This window comes from Chelmon rostratus, chromosome 22 (genome assembly GCF_017976325.1).
Source record: "Chelmon rostratus isolate fCheRos1 chromosome 22, fCheRos1.pri, whole genome shotgun sequence".
NCBI classification, from domain to species: domain Eukaryota; kingdom Metazoa; phylum Chordata; class Actinopteri; order Chaetodontiformes; family Chaetodontidae; genus Chelmon; species Chelmon rostratus.
Window position 1 is genome coordinate 7,077,398 of NC_055679.1, and position 23,721 is coordinate 7,101,118.

Sequence of the window (23,721 nt, forward strand, 5' to 3'; positions counted from 1 at the left end):
GTAAAACATAAAATTCTTCTCCTTGCTCCTTACATATCAAGGTCTTCTTATCATGCAACTCGAGTATGGTATTTGGCCTATCATTTCAGGCCTGATGTTCGGGCCTGCAGCCCAAGTGCACACGTGAACAAAGTCAGGCAGCAGTCTGATGACCTATGCCAGGCTCCTTTGCCTAAACCTAGACACACCAGCACATCTTCTTCTTCTGGACACCAAGGGGTAGGGCATTTCAGACCCTTAAGTCATGTCCCTTCTTTCCAATGGATTCAGGTGTCGGACCCCAGATTTCAGTGGGTTCAGAATGACTGTTGTCAACGACTGTCTGAGGTTTCTAGCTCTCAGGGGAGACAGTTCTGTGCTTCTAAGGAGAGACACCATTGAAACCAAGCGGATTCTGCTCAGCTTGTTTTCTTTTGCTGAAGGATAGTGGCTTTCGACTGGTCCTCCTCAGACAGCTGAATCAGTTCATAAAGGTTCTTCATTTTCACGTGCTTCGCACAGCAGATGTTCTCCAGACTGTTTCAGAGACTGGTTTACAAGCATCAACTTGAAGGATCTTTATTTCCATGTGCCAGTGCCGCCCCACCACAGGTAGTATCTTCCTTTTGACTTCATGTGGCAGACGTACCAGTTTTGGTCCATGGGGCTCTCTTTCTCCCTTTGATCTTTACCAGGTGCATTGCAACAGCATTTTCATCTTTGCAGTCCATGGCGTACAGATTCTACTTTACTTGGTTGAAACATGCTCTGACCCCAGAGCAGATAATCTGTAACACAACAACTCTCTGGACCCATTTGGCCCAGCTGGGCCTCACTGTAATTTTATAAAGAGCTCTTTCGTTCCCAGTCATGTTCATTGCTGTGACTTAAGAGCCTCCCCCTCTCTCCAGAGGGTGGAGGACACTCTGAGCCTTGTCTCTCATTTTTTGGAGAGGTACAAGGCTACCATATGGTTTATCCCTCTGGTTACTGGGCAAATTGACAGCAGCAACTGCAGTCCTCCCTCAAGGGCTACTTTGATTGTGCCTCTTGCAGATCTGGATCAACAGTTTGGGCCTCGATGAAGAGGCACCAAAGCTAGATGGTGATGGCCTCCAGCCAGTGCCTCTGGTCTCTGGGACCCTTGGAGAAACAAGGCTTATCTGTACCATGATGTTCCTTTGGACTCACTTCCCTCCTGCCAGGAGATATTGGTAAAAGATTCCACCCTCTCTAGGGCTGTTTGAAACCACAGGGTAGTCAGGGATACCTGGAGTTTTTAGCAGAGGCTACAGCATATAAATGTGCTGGAGCTGTATGCAGTACCCTTGGCCCTCAGGCATTGTTTTCTTTTCTTGGAAGAAAACGTCCGTGTTCACTTCAGCAGTGTATCATGAGAACCATCAGGGATGCATCAAATCAACTCATTCTCTGCAGGAGGTTCAGCAGCTCCATTCCCTACCACTAAGGTGTATGTTGCTGCAATCTTGGCTCGACTTTTGGTGGACGATGGAACTACGGGAACACATTTTGGAAAGGTGCTCTCTGGTTGTGGCGCCCTCATGTACTCAGTGGCGGAAGGACTGTATCCTTGTGTCAGCCTACTTTGTCCTATTTGGGCTCTGAGACAGTGCACCGCTGTCTTGGCTGGCTTCTGATGCTCTGTTAGAGGACACAGGAAGGGCTGTTCCTTCTCAAGGGTTGTCGATGTCATGTCACAAGCACATCATAGCAACATACACAACACTTTTTAGATAAGTATTTGTAGACAAGTTACGAAGGTAACATGCCATCAGTTTGTAAGACCACAGAGGATGGATCCCACAGTAAAACTGATTAAATAAACTGCAACCTTCTTTGTCTTTATTTGTCTTAAATTATTTACGACCTTAGGAAATCTAAAAAAACTTCTAGCACCTTTGTAGGTTTAACTACTAGACAATCCAGCTTCTATCACAGGGACAAACCTTTACAGCTAGCAGTCACGTTTGAGCTCTGTTGTGAAAATGTTATGAATATTTCAGAGGCCCTGGTCCCAACTCTTGCTTGTAATAGACTTCAGATTTGTTGTTCAGTTTGGAGTTGACTTTCTCCTCATTGCATAAGCCTGGCCGCACAAGGAGGATACACACTTTCAAATGTATACTCACACAAACAGTCCCAGAAGCATGCATACACACACACACACACACACACCTACATCTACATCTACATCTACATCTACATCTACATCGACAGACACACACTTGGAGCTCCCCATATAGGCAGAAAACATTTGGTCAAGCAGCAGAAAGTTTTCTTTGCAAAGTGGAGTGTGTCATTTACACACTATGAAATCCCAGGTGTGTGATTGAATTTGACTCAGGAACTCAAAGCAAGTCAAGTCTTTAGAACAAGAGTTTAGAAATAAAGGCTCATTAAATAGTGTATAGTGCTGACAGACAGATAAATAAGGGAGAGAGCAACATAACATAACATAGCATAGCATGCAGTTTCAGATATCGAAAAGACAGTTGTACTGAATATCTGCGAAGCTGAATTAATGAGTCCCATGTGGAATCCACAAACCTGCTTGTGACAGATAGACAGGTGTATTAGTTTGGAAACTGTCACATACACTTGCTAACATTTGATGGCCCTCTACAAGTATCAGTACAGTGTTTTAAGGCTTTGCAAATGTTCATTGTACATTTCAGGTAATGTTACGTAACAACATGTTGGGCAGTTTGTTGCAGACAAGTTCTTTCTTTTTTTTTTATAAGCCATTATGTGCAACAAGACTCCAGAGGTTCTGACACTCAACTCCTGACACACAACTGTATGCTAAATAGTTAATGGACTGTATATATATAGTGCTTTTCTAGTCTGATGACCACTCAAAGCACTTCTACACTGTTTACACCACCTCCTCTCATTACGAGCATGAACACACTCACACATTGGTGCACAGCATCAGGACCAGTTTGGGGTTCAGTGTCTTGCCCGAGGATACTTTGACATTTAGGCAACCTGTTACTTTTGGACAGAGCCAGGCCTGCTGTTTCCACTTGCTCCCAGTCTTTTAGCTTAGTTAAGCTGTGCTTAGCTTGGCTTAGCTACTAGCTCAGGTGTAGAAGTGTGAGAGTGGTATCTGCTTTCTCATTTAACTCTTTGCAATAGAAGTAAAAGCATATTTTCCAGAAAAATTAAAGCATTTCTTTCTCAACCACAATTTCAGCTCTCATTTCTTCCAGTCAGATCCAAACGTGCGTTGATCTGGTTAGTCAAGATGAAGATGAATAGAAAAATACTGTACGTTAGACAATATGACGTGAAACACCGTATGTCGAAGAATAAAACATTTTTCCTTCCTTTCTTTGTCTCTCTCTCGCCCTTTCTTAGGGTTACCTACCAGCTAATGCGGAAAGGAGAGACAGCGTCCTACAGAGGAAGAGACAAGAATATTTTGGCTTTATCCAGCAATACTATGACTCCCGCAATGACGAACACCATCAGGACACATACAGACAGGTATATGCACATGCACACATTGATGTCTCCTGTTTACTTATCTTTTAATCATTCCTTCTACATCTGACCTTTTTTTTTTTTAAATGTCGGAATCCCAGAACTTGAAGGACAGAATGAAAGACGAACTACAAAGGGTTCCATTTCCAATTACAAGAACAATTTCTTGTAAAATGTATTCCCTCAGGGTAAACCCAGCACACAAGGCTGTTAATGTTTATGTTTGTGTGCATCTGTCTGAGAGAGTGTGTGTTCTGACAGGATTCAGCCCCGCAGACAGGATTACTGGAAGCACTTCCATGCTTTTTTTTTTTTTTTTTTTTTTTTTAATCTGTGTCCCTTCCTCTGTCTCCCTCATGCATTCATATGACTGTTGTCTGTCTGTCTGTGTTGTCGTGGAGGGAGTGTGGTCGAGCTCTGTTCACAGACCAGAGACAACCAGCCCCGAGCTTCAGAGAGCCGCTTAAATGAACACTTTTCTTTGACTTTTAAAATAATAACTTACACTGTCTCTCTCTCTCTGTCTCTCCCTGTTTCTGTTTATCAGTCTCTCTCCCCCCACATACTCTTTCATTTTAACACTCGACTACATCCCATTCATTTCAGGCCGATAAGAAACATCAAAGTGGGCTGTCGATAGCAAAAACACACATTTCTCATATCCCGTCCAATTTCCCATTGATCTCCTCTGCACTGTGCCAAAAAGCTGGCGTACTTTGTTTTGATGATTGTTTGGATCGCATCTTGAAGCCTGTTTTTCTGCCAGATTATCCTTGCTCCAACACTGTTGACGGAGTGAACGGTGATTTCGAGTGAATTTATTTTCCCTGTGTGTGATTGCGTGTGTTTGTACATATGTTAGTTTGGCACTCAGATTTCACATGACAGCAGGTTTGTATGTGAATATTATGTTTAAGTGGCTGTAGATATATTTGCATACGTAACATGTTACTATACGTATCTGTCTTTGTTCATATGGAATAGCCCATCAGCCAGTCAAAATCTCTCCATCTGTCCCCATAGTTTGTGTCTCTTCTTGTGTCTGTCCATCTGTCTCTTTTTTATATCTGTTTAAGTTGTTGGCAACCTGCCCAAACAGCTTGTGTGTATGTGTGTTTGCCTATGGATGCAGCCATTGTAGAAGTCCCAGCTTGCACTGAAATCTTTTTGAAGAACTCCTGCAGTTTCGTTCCATCCCGAGAGAAAGGGTTTAAAAAAAGTCCAGCTTTGCTCTTTCTTTTTTTTTTTTTTTAAGCTATCAGAAAATATGAGGAATGGTCTGGTAGCGTCTTGGTTGACAGACACTGAAGTTGCGTTTTTGAAACAACAGTTTTAGTTTTGTTAAAGCTGCATTATAAAATGTTTGACCACTAGGGGGCAGACATATTTCAGAAATACTTCACAAACACATGTTATATTATGGGCTTATCAAGTTCTTGCAGCTAAATTTTTATCAAGCTGTACTTACACATTCACCACGAACAGGGCCACTTTCTCATTGCCACCTGTTGAATGTAATCTTTCTGCACTGTTTTTTGTATTTTGTAGATTTTGTACTGTTAGTTTGCATGATATTTTGAGCTGGCAGGAGCTACGGAACGTTTATAGGTGATAATTGGAAGTCAACCATATCAAGTCAAAACAGTGCATACACTACTGAAAGTTGCACAGAGTGTAGAGGGGTTACCTAGTGGATTGTTGATTGCCAGTGACATCAGCAGTACAGCAGTACAGAGCTTTCTAAATACATCTCAATTTTACATAAATTATTTCAAATAGGAATAATTCTTCCCTGAAGACACACGTAAATCTCTTCACATGCTTATGTTGAGAAGGAGAGGGTGCTATGGGGAGCTGTAGGTTTGCAGAGGCTCGAGGTTGCAACGTGCACACCCTCTAAATCGCGACAATGCGTCGTGCTGACCTGTGCATCAGGCAAGTTGATTGATTGATTTATTTACTGTCAGGAGGTTTGAAATGGAGAGGAAAAGAAGTGCAGTCACACTACAAAGAAGTGTGGAAGAAATCAACTCCTGTGCAACCCCCCTGTTTCACCAAAAGAAAACACAGAAATTAGCCCCCTAATTCCAATTGTAGGTCACGTCATAGGTATCTACTTTAGTCAGAACAGCCACAATCATGAGAATATGACTCTGTGAGAAATAACAGAATTACCCTGAAGGTCTGAAAGTGCTCCTTTCTCTGGATTACTCCTTCTTGAGAACATCTGAGGAGATCTTACAGCTGTTCAAAACCATTTTTAGATATGGAATATCAAGGACAAGTACAAGAAGGGGACTTCTACATTGGTACTCATGAGTGTAAATGTGTATGTGTGTGTGTGTGTGTTTTAACACTTTTCTCCTCCATGTTGCTGTCAGATCCACATAGACATTCCTAGGATGAGTCCTGAGTCTTTGGTGCTGCAGCCAAAGGTGACAGAGGTAAGGTGGGCAGAGCAGACAGGACTGTGAGCACAGCTCAATCCCCAGTCCCGTCAGTGAAAAGCCGCACACTCACAGACAGTCCGCCCGTCCGGTCTGGACTATTTCAGCTGGCTTGGCTCCAGCCGCTGTCCTGCATCCGTCTGGCTCCCTTCTGACGAATCTGTCCGCCTGTTGTATCGTTCGTCTGCGGGGCAGACACTCTGAAATGGTGTAAACGTGGTCCAACGCACACAAAAAGACGCGCAAATGTACTCTCAGGCCCACATTGTCAGAGAGACATCTCAGCGTGCGTAGTTGCATTCAAGACCACTTCTGCTGTCCATTTCAGACCACCAAAACCCCCACCTGCCTTCAATCAAGAACACCAATCCACTAACTGTTGCCCTCCCTCTCTGTCTGTTCCTGTCACTGTCTGTATTGGCCAGATCTGTGCTAACCTGCCCGTTGCTTCAGTGTTTGTCTTTTTTTTTCTCTCTTTCTCTCTCTGCAGATTCACATTGACATACCGAGAACTAATCCTCTTATTCCTCTCTTTCAACAAGCTTCTGTCCAAGAGGTGAGACCTACCCCCCTGCTGCACACACAACACCTCATCTAGCAGGGTTTTCCCCTCTGGTTTTAGGCAGATCATGGGTGGGTCAGTTGCACTGATATCGTGGGTTCATGTAGGGAAATAAAGCACGCATGGGCTCAAGTGATGGTGAAAAATAAATGTAAAATCATTATCACTTAAATCACATTAATTGGCTTGAAAAGGTTAGCGCTGATCGCATGGGGTTTGTTAATGGAATCAGCGGGTGTCTTATTAGTATCATCACAAAACTCAGCGAAGGAAACTTCAGAATTAAAAAAACCTGAAAAATATTGGCAGTGTGTGCAAACACATTTGACAAGATGTCAAATCATTGGTGTCGATTTTTTTCCATCTGCCTCGGAGTTTGAGACGGGAAAACCCTGGCTTCAGCACACTGCATGGTCTGGCATGGGCGCACACACACTGATGCACAAACTAAGATTAAATATAGAGGATATTAAGTAACACCTGCAGTCATGCATGTGTTCAGATACAGTAAACACAAACTTCCACCCTGCATGGTTAGCAGTGTCTTTGTTCTGCTTCATTAGTGCAACTGAACAAAGCACTTCTTCTTACAGTTGGGTAATGTGTTTTAGGGGATATAAGAACTAATTATCTGAAATCCCTCTTAAACATTGTGTTTGATAAAATTATTTAACTATTAGTGGTAGTTTGGGCACATTAGGAAAACACACAGCAAGGCACACATTACTGGAATCCTTAACTGTTCATTCACTGAAAGCTGCATTTGATAACCGTGTCGCTTAAATACTTAAAATGCAACCATGATACAAGTCAGTTTTGTTTCTGCTATGGTGTTGGATCAGCAGGCACGAGTGCAGCTTCCCAAAACAAGGCGGAGATTAGCTTGATTCCGTTCATTCATACGGGGTAAAGTTTATCTTATTACAGTGCTTCTGGGAGATCCTGTCATACGCAGAGCCACTGGCCTGAGGAGCAGAGAACAGCAGATAGAAAACTCCCATAACGAGATGCAGGCTAATGAGGTGGCCAGGGCTTGTGGACTGCTCTGCGTCAACACCTACACGCAGGTGTGAGCAGCCACACGCGTATACACTCCTGAAAGGATACACAGTCACGCATGCATGTGCTGTCGCTGCAAAACACACGCGCAGAAATCCCAAGCACAGTCACACACACACACACATCGCCCCAGGCAACGCCACCTTCTGTTGCCCCTGTCTTGTCAGAATACAACTCGGGGCTGTAACAGAGGAGGTCAGGAGGGAAATAAGATCAGACAAGAAGGAGGCTGCCTCTTATTATTTAACCTATAATCTTATGTATAGTATCTATTACTACTGTATACGTTCCCCGTATTTCTCTCTACATCCTTTTCCCATTTCTCAGAGCCCACGTCTTTCACCCCCTTGTTTTGTGTGCAAAATAAAAGCCCCCAGCGTGCACTGAAATTTTCAAGCGACGCGCACTCTCATATATTTTGGTATGCAACAGACTCCAAAGGCCCCTTTCTTTATATGGTTATGCTTGCTTCGGCGCCACCTGAAAATCACCTCTGCTTCATTTCATTCACTTGTTTGTCCCTCCCTCCTCCCCCCATGGGGCTCAGAGAGATTTAGTCGAAATGGAAGGCAGTCAACAGTCTGTTCCATTGCAGGGGGAGAGAGGGATATTAAAGCAATTCTGCAGTGATTTCCTAAGTGGTATCTGAGTGTTTGAGTTTTGGGGAACAATGCGGTGTTCAGGGGATGCTGATAATCTGCAATTACAAGTTCCCAACGAGAAAAGAGTTCACTTTTGCTTCCAAGTTGTGAGTAGAGACTGACAGAGCAGGACTGATCGGTGACTTCGGCGACTGCACATATAAAGAAGGTCTCCTTTTTTTTTTATTTCAAATGTTTAACACATGAGGAATTAGTGCATGGGTAGCAATCAAGTGTGATTGTTGATGAGCACTTTTCATGATCTTTTTATAGCGGAATCAGATGTTCAAGAGTTCTTTTACCTGACACCGTTTTGTTTCGGCCCCTTGAGATTACTTTTTATCAGGGCCCTCAGGGTCTGGGACTGATTTGACAGGGAGCTGATTTCCCGTCCTACAGAATGCACCGCTTTTTAAGAAAAATGTTCATTGTGATTAACATAATTTTCAACAATCAAGTTGTTTTGAGGAGTCAGTGAACTCTCTTTAAACCTGAAGACGGTGTTGTTTGGTTAGCGCGCAGTTTCTCTGCGTGTTTGTTTTCCATCTTCCACAGACAAGGTGCCCATAGTACAGCGGGTGCGGATATGTTGGTGCGTTCGCTCAAAGTGGTTCTGTGTGGAGGTGCCAGTGTGAAATATGTATGTCAGCTTTTGAGGTTGCATGAAAAGAAAGTCCCATTACCCACTCCCCCTGCGAGCAGCAGCACCTCTCCCTGTTTGATAAATTGGGCTTTGATAAGAGAAGAGGAGGTGTGATGTGTGGAGGCAGGTGAAGGGGATATGTGGAGAAAATGTAGGGGAAAGCCAGGGATAGTTGCATCCTGCCAGTCTTTGCGACTGTCTTAACACTGATTGAATTACTCTGAATGAAAATGAGAGGGCTCACACGCACAGCTTCCAAAACAATGACATCGACATGTTTTTTTCCTTAAAACAATGAGCTATGAGGTTATTTAGAAAGTGACAGAAACATGACATGTCCCACCCAAAAGTAAGAGAATGCTAGATGGGTGTGGTACAGCAAGGTGTGAGAGAATGTGCGTTTATTTTTTGGGGCGGGCAGGGTCTATTTGCACACCAGAGAAAACAAGCTGAACATCAAGCCTCCTCTAATTCACTGGGGCTGACAGCATTAAACAGCCACCCGTAACGAAGATGGAAGTGTTTGCCTTGCAAAAAAATATTGAGTCAGAGAGAGAGGGGGGGGGGGGATGGAGGAGGAGACGGACTCAAGAGGGGGGAAGAGCAAGAGACGGAGACAAAGTGAGTGAAATAAGAAAAGAGAGGAGGGAGGAGACCAACACCAAAGCAGAGAACAAAGTTCAAAGTGAGCTTTTTTGTGCACAGGAAAAAAAAAAATGTAGCAGAGAAAGTGAATGTGTTGCTCTGCGCTGAGAGAGAGAGAGAAATGGTTCATCTCAAATTTAGAATGTGCTCATCCATTTCCTGAATGCCCCAAATCCACCTTCTGCTTTTGTGCTTTTTTAATTTGGGCCAACGGTCACAACCTGACTGGGAAGCAACAACAGAGGTGTTTATAGCATTCTGTGTGTCGCTTTTCACAACAGATTTACAGATGATTTTAACTGCATTTAGACGTGAATACCACCATAAATCAAGCTGAGATTCAAATACAAGGTAGTAAATACGCACATGCACAAACTCACACATACAACCTACACAGTAAGCATTTAACTAAGGGTTTGAAGTAGATACTTTACTCGCAGTTGTGTGACATTTAACTCAAGTAATATCATATTTAAGTGTTTTTTCCTGCATTTGCTGGTTGATGTCAATATGAAAAAGGCTCCAGGTCAAGAGCTGCTATTAGAACATATGCCATTAAAGATGCCCTGTGGAGATTTCTTGTACACAAACACTTTCAGTGTTTTTCACTTTGCGTGTATCCTTTTTCAAAGTGTTCTCAGTCCTGCATTGTTTGATCCATATTTCGTGGCAGTCTGTTTCTTGCTTGTCTTCGTTAGCGCATTGCTACGCTACTTTGCACTCTATCGCCACCAGCTGTCGATCAGCGGAACAGCTAAGTCCATGCGTCCTTGTGCACCTGCACAGTACAAACAAAACAGGCACCCACTTGTAAGAACTTCCCTCTATAGCACATGTAGTGGTCAAAAAACTACGCAGGGCACCTTTAATGTTGTTCCAACACATTCCCCCCAAAAAAGGATGACTATACCCCATAAATTCTATTCCCGTGATCAGCTAATACGCGATGATCGCTCCTGAAAAGTCACAGTTTAAACCAGATTAATACCAACTTAAAAATCGATATCCGCAGTGTTCCTGCCAGACTCCCACAGCAAGCGAGACTGTGATTGAGATTCAGCTGCTTTCCTCCTCACCAGCTTGGCATGCCTCAAATTGTTCTGATCTCTCCTTTTGCCTCCCCACACCTCACTCACTTTCTAAAATACCGTCTTTTTACGATTAAAACGTAATTCCAGCCAGGGTTCATGTTTTGGAGGCATAATTTGCTGTCAGAGAAGAGTTAATTAAAGTGTCAGTGAACGTGGATGTTTTGCCTCATCATTAGTGTGTCATTTGTGAGATAAATGATTAGTCAATTAATGGATTTGTGAATCGAGGAAATTTGGCAAATTGACAGAGTTAATTGTTCAAGTTGTTTCATACTAAACATTTACTGATTTTTGCTTCTCTGACAGAAATGTATTGCTTTTTTCTGTTTCTTATTGTGAGTTGACTGCCTTAGTGAATAGTTTGTGTGATGTAAATGTGTTTTGTCGACAAACTGTTGTTTTGACACTGCCTCTTTGTGTGTGTTTGTTTGTGTGTGTGTGTAAGATTTTTGAGCGGATCCTGTTCATTTGGGCCATCCGCCACCCGGCCAGCGGCTACGTGCAAGGCATCAACGACCTGGTCACGCCGTTCTTTGTCGTCTACGTCTTTGAGTACATTGGTAAGTGCCCCCTCTTTCTCCTTCCCCCTTCTCACTTAAAAACTCCCTGATCTTTTGTGCGATGCGCTACTGATGTGAGGATCAGCCACTTCTTTCTGCTGCTCATCTACTGTAAGTGCTGCTCTCCGCAGAGCCGAGTTGAACCTTTTGTCGCTGGCAAGACTCATCACAACAGGTCACAGAGAGTCAACCCTGGGACCCGTCGAGGTGGTCTCTCTTTTCACAACTCCTCTGGCCAATGAACTGTGTCGTCTTTCCCCCCCCTCTTTTCTCTCACATCTACGGTTCAGTGTCGGTATGTGTTTAAATGTGCTTGTGAGCGCGATTAATCAAAGCATTCTGGTCAAAACGAACGATTACACTGTGAGAGCATGACCCTTAGGCGTGTGTGCGTGCGTGTGTGCCTGTATGCCATGCTGTTCTCCCGGAGCCCTCCTACTGTGTGCATTTATGTTACATTTATGCAGATTAATGTTTTATTTCGTCCTCACACTTAAATTCATTTGACAATAAAAACAGATACAAAGCATACACTTGGACTCTTAGCAGGTGAAAGAAGAAACTGTTAATCTTTAACAGATACACATTTTATGGATGATTTTAACTTAATTTTTATGAAGTGTTAAAAAAATAATCCCCAATAATCCCTTTTTTTGGCACTGTTTCTTTATTAGATGCATGACACTATAGAAAAGACATGATGTGATGAATTTCATGAAAGCCCGTAGCTGAATTTCAACCACATATTAGATCTTTAATTTTTTTAAGCAGTTTATGCTGTTTTTGTATGAGGAGCATCACATGCACACATTACTGGTGGTGCATAACTTACTTCAGTCAGTGCTTTAAAGCTCTTGTGTCAGGGAATCCTCCATCGTTCATGAATGAGCCTGGTAAATATTTTTAGGTCCTTGTTTTCTTCTCTTACTGCAAAAGTCATAGATTCGGAACCTGATCAGCTTGTCAGTCATCAGGGGTTGTTGCTAATTTGGGATTTTTCCAGCATGGAGAAAACAATCAGTGGTTTTTAAGAGCCAGTTCTTCAGCATGCTCCTTTTCTCTGAGTGTTGGTGGCAATTGCAGGTAGAGCTTGTGAGCAGAAATGTGACACTAAGTGATGGGAATAAACCCCATGCTCTCCAGAATGTGCACCTTTCTACATGCTTCCTCTGTGATGCGAGCTGATCTACACATCCCACGTAATCACTGTGTTTGCTCGGTTTCTTTGTGCAATGCTTCGGCCCGTCCGTCTCTCTTTGAAGCCATTTCAAATAGAGCTGCTAAGTGGAAACCACAACGCTCTGCGGACTACGTCGCGCACGCCAGACCAACCGCGGTCACAGAGATGCAATTAGGATCCACAAGTGAAGTGGTGGGGAGGACGTAAATAGGTTGCACTCTCTGACTCCTGGACTGGCTTTGGCACACATCACTTCACTAAGAGCTAATGGGTGTTTGAGAAAAGGCATTTTCTCCACTTTCATTCTAACTTTTACTTTGTTTTCCTTCTGTTAGTGTAGCGCAATTCAAAGCAGCAGCGCCGCAAACTACAGCGCAGCCTTCCAAATGACCATGAACTTAAATCAACACCTCTGAAAAAACAATTTCAACCTTCATTAAGGTTGGATTTATTTCAGGGCTGCTGTATTAGACTGCATTAGTTTTAGCTAGGTGAACCTGAAAAAGTGGCAAATTAGTATAATTTCCAAAATGATTTCGTTTAAAAACCGGCAGTTTCCTCTTACAAAATAATGGCTGTTATCACATCCAGGTCATTTACATTTCCACATTCAATTTCGGAAACTTTTTTTTGTTGTTGTTTTAGCATTCTGGAATGAATTGCAGTATCATTGTCGTGAGGAATCATTAAAAATAATGTTCATAACCCCAATGATGATGTGTAAGAGGTGACTCTCTTGATTCGTTTTTTCATCGTTTAGCCTCTCTAGACCTAAACCTTTTCCGCTGTTTTCCGTTCTCATCTGTGTCTTGTTTCCTCTGCGTTTTCCACCACTCTGTCATCCTCTACTTTCTGTCTTCATCCCTACCTCTCTGTGCTTTGGTTTCTCCTCTGTCTTTTGGCTTTCTCCGTGGGCGAGTCGCGCTCCTGTCAGATCTTCAAGGCATCACCCCGCGCTTTGTTCCCCTGCATCTCCACGCGCTGATGAGCCTTGAACAGCGCACGCAGCCAACAAACCTTCAAACGTGCCCGGCTGGCATCTTACACGATGTGTTGATGCGCTGTGTTGTTGTTAGGTGCTCTTGTTTTCTGACGCGCAGAGAGAGCCAAAGCGGGGAGAGGTTTGGCTCTTTCATGGGCCTAATTCTGTTCCTTTGTGGAGGGGTAGGAAGTGTGAGATACACTCTCTCATGCTGCGGTGCTCTCTTGCTCTCTCTGGCTGTCTCTCTTCTTCTCTTGCCATCTACTTTTCTTTATTCTGTTCCTCTGCACTCCCCCTTCATCTCTCTTTCCCCTTCCTCCTTTGTACGTGAGCTCATGAGTGTCTGATGAAAGCAGGAAGTCAGAATTCATTTCATTTCAAGAGTCGTTACAAATAAATACTGACTAATTACCCATTCACCTCACTGGTAATGTATATACATGTTGGCTGAATACTACTAATGCAAACAAGTATGAAAAAGCAACATTGGAAGGTGATTGTAGACACCTGAACTGTTCCTCTCTCTTAATTCTTCTGTTTTAGAATAGAGGAATATTTGTAGGGAATGTGCCAAAAGATTGAAGCTCTGGGCATGAACAGGCTTCCTATGCACATCGATTTGAATATCACCAACCTACTCATAAAAAGGTTCATAAATATGATTAAATATGCTTTAACAGATATTTTTTAACACCTGGGGCAAACAAGTTGCAAACACAGCACAGACATATCAGCAATATTGGCTTGATAGGTCATCATATTGACTTTTCAAGCTGGTACGGCAAGATAGTTAGCACACAGGCACAAGGTTATATTTCTGGTCAACTTCAAGTCCAATATTCACTCTGCTTTTACATCTGTTTTGGTCTCCGCCAACCCCTGAGGGAAGAATATGACTGTTTACCTGCTCCAGCTTGTTGCTTACTCTGTCTTTTTGATGTTTGGTGCTGGGGACGATGCATATAGTGTTTTTTTGTAGAGCTTATATATATATAATAAATATAAATAAATGTTGCAATTATGTCTTACTAAGTACGATAGCGGTGCACCATCATTGCGATTGACTCTGGCCTTGTCCACACTAATACATTTTCATTTTAAAACAGACAAGACTGTGCTACACACAGGCATTGCAAAGCTGTGTCGCAGGTGGCGCCGCTGTGGTCATTTCATTCAGCACACAGACCGATATCTTTCTGCACTGTACAGCCCTGCAAACCCAGAGCTGAACTATCTTTACGAATCCAGACGGCAGCTACGTGGTTTTTGCTTTCTCAGGTTTCTTTCTCAGAATGTTCGTCATATTTCATTTTCAGATGTGTGTTTGTGTCTAAACAGCGTAAAGCCTTGTGGAGTTGAGCGACAGCCAGGATCGGAGTGTATGAGCCAGTGCGCTGATTGGGAACCTGATCAAGACTTTGACATGTTTGCAGCTGCTTAATCTACCCTCTAAACAAGCTTTTCTGTCTGTTCTCTGCTCCATGTTGTGTGCTGTCTCTGTCTCAGACTTCATTTCTTGGCTGTTTTCTGCTTCTCTCCCTCTTTCTGTGTCTCGTTGCCTTTTTTGTTTGAGACTCTTCATTGATTTATTCCCAAAGACTTTTTGGCTTTGGCTTGGTAGTCTGCATAGGCTGCCTCCCCAGAACCAGGTAGGAACAGGATAGAGGAAAAAATACAAAATCACACCCACACTCTGCTGCCCACAAAATGTCCCTGAATATGTTTGTTTGCTTGTGTTAGTTTGCTCGTCTTCCTTTTGTTCCATTATTCTTATCTGTCACTTTGTTAGCGTCTCTTTGTATTTCTTTTTAGCTCCCTCGCGCTGTTTCTCTGGCTTCTTTTTTTTTGAGTCACAAAACAGCCTTGTTCTGGCACCGCAGTGCTTGTTCAGCTGCCATACACTCCATTTACCTTTTGATGATGCAATGTGGAGTGATGGCTCGACCTCTCTCGCACCCCATCCTCACAGCACTCCCCCCCTCCCTTCTTCCTGCCACCAGCTGTCATTAACATCTGACTGTTACTCCAAATTGGAAAGTTCCCATTGGCAAATTATTGATGAACTCTTCTGACGCCGTGGAAGAAAAAATACAGCTAAAATTGTTTTGGATTCACCTGGACTGTTAAGCAATCTAGCAAGCCTCCTTGGTGTCAAAGTAGGAATTGATTTGGTTAGTCTATCGTTCTTGTTCTCCAACTGTGAGGCTTTTGTCTTCCTCCTATCTTCCACAGTGTAGCTCCTCTCCCATTAGCCGACAATAGAAGTCATCTAATTAAGGCCGGGATGGGCCATGACGGGCCAAGGAGCCGGGCCAGTCCTCCTTTAATGTGGAGCGGCCATTGATCGGCCCGTGGATCCATAATGTAATCTGCGTGCCAGTGTCTCAGTATGGATCCACTCTGAAGAAAGATGGGAACAAGCGAGCGAGTTGGAGAGACAGGGAGAGGGATGAAGCAGTGTATTGCAGACAGCATTCAGAGAGGTGAGGGCTTGACAGCCATGAGTGAAAGAGAGCAACAGCTAGAAAGGAAACAGACAAAGTAGTAGAATACAACAGCAGCCCGAGTGTCTCTTGGCAGGTTTAAGGGAAAGAAAGAGTGGGGGCATGGCGAACGGCGGAGAGGGACAAATAAGAGAGCAGGAAAATACGATTTTTCAAAAAGAGGAAAATGACCGACCCCACGCTGTCAGGAAGCAGCTGAACCCGGCAGTCTTTCCTCATATCAACAGATGAGTGGCCTCTAACCTATCACCGTCCTCCGCTGTGAAGCTGTGCTTGTGTCATAGCAGGCGCAAAGTGGCTAGCAACAGCTTTATTTTAACAAAAAATACTGTAAAATAAGGTCTAAAATCAAACCTTAAAGGTGTTATTATTCGTAGTTTTATTTTAACAATGCATCGGATGATAGTGGATAATGTGAACAACTGTCACCCAACTCCACAGTTACGCTGCATTTCAGCTCGTTTTTTTTGGTTTTACAACCTGCAGGCCGTCAGCGACCCTGTCCATGCTAAAGGATAACTTTTGTTTTTTACAACCTGGACCTTATTTGTAGCATTAAATTCGCCCATTTACTCTCCCAGACAACTTTGGTGGCATTTGGAGTCATTTTGAAGAAATTAGCCCCAGAGGAGCGGCGCGTATATCCGTATAATGCGAGTACTCGGGGCATCCATGCACAGCCTCTATATAACGCATAATCTGCAGCAAAACTCGTTCATATTCCAATATTTTGTTCTGATATGCTGGTGCTATTCCCCTCTGAGCCCGTGGTGGCATGTTATCAACATCCGGCGTCTCTAGACAACTACCTCTGACGTGGATGATGTCATTACCGAACACCGGGCACTGCGAGCAGCCAGCCACAACACGGCTAACTCTGCAGCAGTCGGCTACGAATACGCAATAACCAAACTGTGCCAAACTGTGCCAAACTACAGCTAAACTAGCCGACTGCCGGCTCAGAGGGGATTAGCACCAGCATATCATAACAAAATATTGGAATATGAACGAGTTTCGCCGCAGATTATGTGTTATATAGAGGCTGCGCATGGATGCCCCGAGTACTCGCATTATACGGATATACGCGCCGCTCCTCTCGGGCTAATTTCTTCAAAACGACTCCAAATGCCACCAAAGTTGTCTGGGTGAGTAAATGGTCGTATTTAATGCTACAAATAAGGTCCAGGTTGTAAAAAACGAAAGTTATCCTTTAAGTTGAGTCCATTTTGCCAGGCGACAAAACGAAGCACGATGTTTTCTGGTGAAGTTGCTCTTGAGGCCTCTGGATTTTAATATTGAAGCAAAAAAGAGAAGAAGTGAAGAGTCTTTTTTTTTTAGCATTGACCAAAGTGCTCTCAGTCCTGTAAAATCAAATGATGCACTTGCTACCATTTTGGTGACACATGTCGCCGTCCTCGTAGAAGCAGGATAATGTGTTCAGTGAGCAGGAACCCTTGGGGAAGGAAGGATGAGGACAAACCGAAAATGTTCTAGGTTAATTATGTTTTAAAATTTGAATGCATTTTATTGCGACAGAAGCGGAGGCTCATCCCCACGTGGCAATTTGAATTACTAAAGGAAGGGGTTTGAAAAGAGAGGCCTGAGACATTTCCTCAACTCGCATCAGTTAGTGAGGGGCAAACAGAGATAAAGGGACAAATAAGGCGTCCGGCCGACCAGGGCCATCAGCAAAGTCACACACTTTTGGAGATGTGTCCTTGGGGTTATTAGGAAAGATGGAGGGTGAGGAGCACAACGAGCAAGATGCCTGTATGATGGAGGTCCTGATAGCGCTGTGGAAGATGCTGTGTGTCTTCGTGCGTATCTGTGTGTGTGTGTTTTCGCCATCCTTTTTTAAAACATCATCATCCCTCAGATCCCCAGACACGTCTTTTCTCAAGAAGCTACTTTAAGCTTTCATAAATGCAGAGAAATGTGCACTTCCTTTTACAATACGCTCTTTATCACTCCCTTATGCAGGGCCGCTGCTGTCTGCTAAATTATACACACGCTGTTTAGTCAGCCTACAGGAAGTAAGAGCTTTGTGCCACCCATTTTTTTTTTTTTTTTTTTTTTTTTTGTTCTATGTGCATTTTTGCGTCGTTTAAAAAAAATTTGTCTCAATCCCGTGGTAACAAAACAGGCTTAACAAGTTTAGGAGCACGCTGGTAAAGCAATGGGAGAAAATGGGAGAGATTAACTTGCAGAATATGTTAATGTGTTTTGATTTTGGGCTCGCTAGCTGCAGCTTTAAGCTGAGGTGAACAGTGCAGAGCAGCCCGTATTTCTCCTGGACTGTTACATTTGTAGGAGGAAAAGGAACTCTTCTCTTTTATGCAGCTTAAACTGTATGTTGCCAATATTTTTTATTTTAGTTGCCGCAGCTGTTTCATTTTAACTGACTATAATCGACCACGATGCCTTCGCTATTCACAGATGCTCGATATTCCTTCGTTCAGCTGCTTTTTAGTACACAGTTGGGCTGGAGAATTTGTTGGAAGTGCAAAATTAGGCAGTTGCACATTGTTGTCAGTATCACTCTAATTTATCCACTATTATGTGTCATTGCTGTCTGTGGTGCCGCGCTGCAGAACTGTCACTGTGGCATTACATTTAACTGGAGAACAACCATCTTGGCAGCTGAAAGCATGGTTTATGTTATCAGAAAAAAATGTACAATTTTAAATGTACATTGTCTAAGTTAAAATGACAGAAATAAGCTAAACTTCACTGTTCTGGTGGACAAAAAAGAGACTGAGAGACTTTTTACTGGGCCTCATTTACAAACTGGCACCCCTTGCTTGGCACTAACAGACTTTGTTGAGTCTCCGTGTGTGTGCACAACTGCGTGGGCGTAAAAGTGTCGGTGTGTGTTCGTGCGCGCATGAACCTTTGTGTTTGTGTGCCTGATATGCTGCTTGTTCATACTTCTGCATGCGTGTGTAGATTAGCTTTCGGTTTTGTAGGTTTTAAATGTTCTTTCATCGTTCAGAATTCACTTCCACAGACTTTATTTTATAGTTGTTTTCATTTTCACACTGAAATTAGTAAAGAAGTAGAAATGTGTGTAGAGATGTCTCTCTAACTGGCACGATTAATGCTTTTAAAAGTCTTTAATTTCATGAAACTTGCGGATACACTGCTTGTATATGCGCTTACTGCTTTGCTGAAAATGATGTGTTGGAGCCTGACGGGTGGGTGGCTGTGACAGACAGCCTAAATGCTGCTGACGTTGCATAAGTAGGGAATTAGAAAACCTATATCACAATACAGAAGCAGACTTTTACAACGCCTCAGAACAAAGAAAGCTCTGCTGGTTGTCTCTTTGTGAAAGTTGAGCTGCAGCTGGATCCACTTTACATGGACATATACCTGCACGCACAACACACGTGTGTGTGTGTGGTGTAGCACTGCAGACTGACTGGCTTGGTGGAGCACCCGGGGACAAAGCTTGGAAGATGGAAACATACTGTCAGTCAGCTGTGATGAAATGCCTGCAGGAGTGTAACGCCACACAAACACAAAGTGGCGAGGTGAGCTAACACACCGACCCAAGCTGATGTCTGCTGTTTAAAAAGAAGAGCCATGTCCCGTCAGACCGGATGCAAACAGAAACTTAAGTTGAGTGACATTTAAAACTGTCTGTGCGTCATTCTCGTATTCTGTCTGATTTATATGTTCTGGTATTTGGCAGTAAGCAGCAGCTTTATTTACTTCGGGCATTCATTTTTGTCCCTTGCAGCCTTATGCTGTGTCTTCTTCTTCTTCTCTTCTGCATTTTCCCTCGTCTCTTTTACTCTGATCTGTTGTTTGTCCGCTGCCATGCAGCTTTATCTGCGGCACAATGAGCCCGGTCACGCTGCGCTATGCCGCGCTCATTTGTGTTTGAAATGCGTCGTCGCATCAGGGGAACACAGCGCTGAGCGGTTATAATAATGGCTGGCGCCGTATGTGTGGTCATAGAAAGGAAAGTGCCGGTTCTGGAGTCGGTAACGCAGGAGTCGCTGTCATTTGGTGTTTTATTTATTCTTATGTTGCTCATCTCAACATCGTCGAACAGATAAAAGCCTCAATGAACTTTGCTGCTTTTTGAACGCGCTGTTTATGTAACTGCTTTTATGGCCACTTCACATTTAAAAACTTTCAACCAATGAACTGCTGCGAGACTTTTATTGTGAAAGTGTCGTCTTAGTCACTGTGCTTAGTTTCTATTTGCATTTCCATTTTTCCTTTTGGCTTATCCTGTTGACTCATAGTCTCTTCTCTCCTCCGGCTTTGCATGCATCCATCTGCCTGTTTGTCCATCTATAGATTGAACAATCTGTGGAGTGGATCTCAGCCAGTAGGCGGTTAACTAATATCGGCTTCTTTCTCCCCACGGTCTGGCCACTGTTGGTTGAGCTTTCTATTCTAAGTCTCCCTCTGATTAACGGCTGTTATTAGCTCTAATGAGCTGCTTAGTGATTGCCCGAGCACAGCTGCTGACACCCTGCAGGAACACTGTCTTTTCTACTTTGTTCCTTATCTACTTTTGCTTTCTCTAATTTCTCCTGCTTTAATCATTCGGTGGGATTATTGACACGGCGTCGGCCTTATTTTCCACCAGACAGTTTGAGATTTTGTTCTTCAATTTTCTTTGACGTCGCCTCTCTTTGTCTCTCTCCCCTGACTCGAGCTTTGTCTCCGTCTCCACTGCTCGATTTGGTTTAACACAATCACCATGTTTCTGGGGTTAAGTAATAGCATTTGGCCCGGCAGAAATTGAATCAGCCTCGTGGTTTTGACCCTCAGTCTCTGTCTATCTCCACCCTTCCCTGCACAAGTGTCTCTCTTTCATGCCCCTGAAACAAGTTCTTCTCTTTCAGACTTTTGATGGTTGCCACTTTACGTTCATTTTCTGCTTCTTTCTCCACAAAAAGGTTAACAGTTTCCATCCAAATGTAGAACAAATGTTAAACAAGTAAGGAAAATCTGCAAAAGAAAATGTGAATTAATGTGCGTTCATGCTCAGATGAAAAAATCCCTTACAAATATGGACGAAAGCGCGCTTTATCATCCGATTAAACGCGCTAGTTATTTCTGTTAGCGTGTTTTTTCTAGCAACAACAGGCTAGCTTACAGATAACACAAGATATTTTATATGATTACAATAGTAAAACATTGCTAATAGCGTGACATATTTTGCAGCAAGTCATGTATAAATTTCACTTTGACTGACCAGAGTCCAAACTGTTGAGCATACTGGAGAACAGGATAGATACGATACTCCTCTTAGTTTTTAGAATCAGGTTTAAAAACTTTATTTTCTTAGAAATGGAAAGCTGAGGCGTGTGAATATATGTAGTATTTCGGTAAAAATGTACTATTCATGATGTGAGAAATATCTACTATAACTGCCTCTGCATGACACAGTTTTCTCATACATTAAATCTGTGATATAGCAGAGGCACAGCAGTCTTTGTTGTCATGATTTAGTCCAAGACCTCCATGGAAATGAGTTATGTTAATTTTAGATTTATATGTTTCTTCATTTTTATGAAGAACACCTTGCTTGTGTTGTATTCTAGTTCATTTATTTATTGTGAAGTTGTTTATAACTGACTCAAGGACACAATGTGGTCATTGTTTTCACAGGAAATGTTCTGCAGCTAAAGACGGGAAACAAGATTCCAAAACTGTAATATGTTGTAAAATGGAAAATCTCTCGAAGCCATGTGGTAACCATTAGCAGAGGGATTGCACCACCTTTGTTGTTGTTTTTAATTGCATGTTTTGAACCTGGCGTGTTTTGGCCTGCGGTGTGAGTGTGCCCGCTGGAATCAGACACCATCGTCAGCGCTTGACAACAGGATATATAAAGCTGAAAATCAATAGCTGTGCTTTCATCTGCATCCGGCCTGATCTTATCTCCCCGTATTACCAGAAATTCTCTCATTGCTCCTGATAAAAAGCAATAGAGCTCTGAACTGATCCAGAGAAATAGTTCTGTCAAAAAATGATTTATCTTCTGTGAATAATCGCAGGGGTTATTGAATATTTTTAGATTAAGTTAATTACTTGACTATAAAAAGCCATAAATTGAAGCTCTCCTCACCGAGAAGCTTCAGATCTCTCCGAGTCTCTATTTCTCGTTCTCTCTGTCAGCCGTTTGATTTTTTTGGGGAAAAAAAAACCTGTTTTATCATTCTGTCACCAGCGAGACGCGTTCCGCTTGACCTGATGCAATTGGAGGCAATTGAAACAGTCATCTTACCGCGCCGCCGCGACGGTGCTGTGTGGTGTTTTGGGTTGCATCACGACTTGCGCACGTGCATGCGCGTGCGCACGCTGGCGCAGGCATGTGCGCGCTTCAGATGAAACAATAGCGCTCACACACACACGCAGGATCTGGACAGCTTGCATGCGCACACACACACACACACACACACCCACTGCAGCCTCACACCTTTTCACAAACAGGTGTCTGTCTCTCGGCTCTGCATATCGACTGCCTGCCGCTCATAATGTCTGCTTCTTACTGTTCCTCTAATGGTTTTTTTCCCTAACTAAGCCTGCAGATTGCACACACTAATGACTTAATGGACTGATCCTTCACTTACATCTCAGGAAACTTTCCTTCAGCTCCCAAATGTGTCTTAGGCGGGCACATTTGCTATGCTGTGAGTAGACTGGACATCTGATGTGATTAAAAAATGTTTTTATGTGTGTGTAGAAAAAGGCAGCCCACAGACAGTGATAGTGAACATGTGATTGAGCTTGTCTTATCTGCTTGACACATGCATACATGACACTGCTTACTTAGAAGAGCAGATAGAAATTATACTAGATGATCTGGACTAAGTACCAAACAAAAGCTCAGCTCAGGCACTCAGTTACATAAATGCTGTCTGAAAACTAATTAAGTTCCAGTCCCTCATATGAACAACTGTATACCTGAGCACTCAGCACTGTTCATACCATTCAGAAAAATATGGAAAAAAGTTGCCCTTTTATGACGAGACTGTGCAGACTCAGCTTCTGCTACAAATACACACAGACACACTCAATGCCAACAATGTCTGTGAAGACGACAAGAAGAAGAAAATGCCTCATTTGCATTGTTTTCCTCCCTCATTAACACTTTATGTGGCGCAGTGATAACCACAAACAGACCTTGTACCTCATTTGGGTAAAGTCACGTGCATCCAAACACATCTGACTTGACATTGCTTTCGTTGGACTAAAGTAAGGCTCCCACTAATGTTCCATTTGCCGTCTTTAAATTGCTTCTTTTGTCCAACCTACGGTCCAAAACCAATTTACAATAAATAAAGGGAGAAAAGCAGGAAATACTCGAATTTGATCGGTGGCTTATTCTTTTTCTTAAATCACTTATTTGAGTGGTATTTTTTGATTGCACTTCATAAAATTGTGAGAAACAGGATTAATTAAAGAATGTCCAGGTCAAAGCTGCAGAGGCTGAGATTTCATATCTGAATATGAGTCACAACAGCAAAACCTGGATCCCACACTTCCCATAATGCAACTTGATAGCCTTTCCTTAGACCCTCTATTCCTCCTAAATGCACGTACTTTAAACTTTCAAAGTTTACGTCACATCTGTAACGCAAGCCTGGTTTCCATCCAAATGGAGCACAGCCAAATTTTAACCAAATTTCTGTGTTTCCATCCACTACTGTTGGAAAATATTTAGCGAGATAAACAGTCGGTGGTGCTAATTCTCCAGTCGGGTGCAATTCAACCATTATAGAAGAAGAGGGTGCAGCGAGATGACGTGTCAGACCTCAAATTTTCCTGTTTACATCCCACTTACGGGCTCTCCGTCAAAAATTTCAACTCTCAAAGGAAACTGAGAATAACCGTGATCATGACGGGAATTTTTTTTATCAATTTTGACCAAGTGGTGCCTCATGTTTCGATG

General features: G+C 43.0%; 1 protein-coding gene across 2 annotated transcripts in view; it reads left to right on the plus strand.

The window, feature by feature from the left end:
* The window catches only part of tbc1d22a (TBC1 domain family, member 22a), a 110,168-nt gene that overhangs the window by 27,733 nt on the left and 58,714 nt on the right, over positions 1-23,721 (plus strand). Inside the window, exons 7-9 of one of the 2 annotated variants that reach the window (XM_041964059.1) lie at positions 3,361-3,489; positions 5,868-5,930; positions 11,020-11,134. In XM_041964059.1, coding sequence (XP_041819993.1) covers positions 3,361-3,489; positions 5,868-5,930; positions 11,020-11,134 — 307 coding nt within the window. Of the gene's footprint in view, positions 1-3,360; positions 3,490-5,867; positions 5,931-6,423; positions 6,490-11,019; positions 11,135-23,721 lie in introns of both variants that reach the window. The other variant, XM_041964058.1, reaches the window with a different exon arrangement.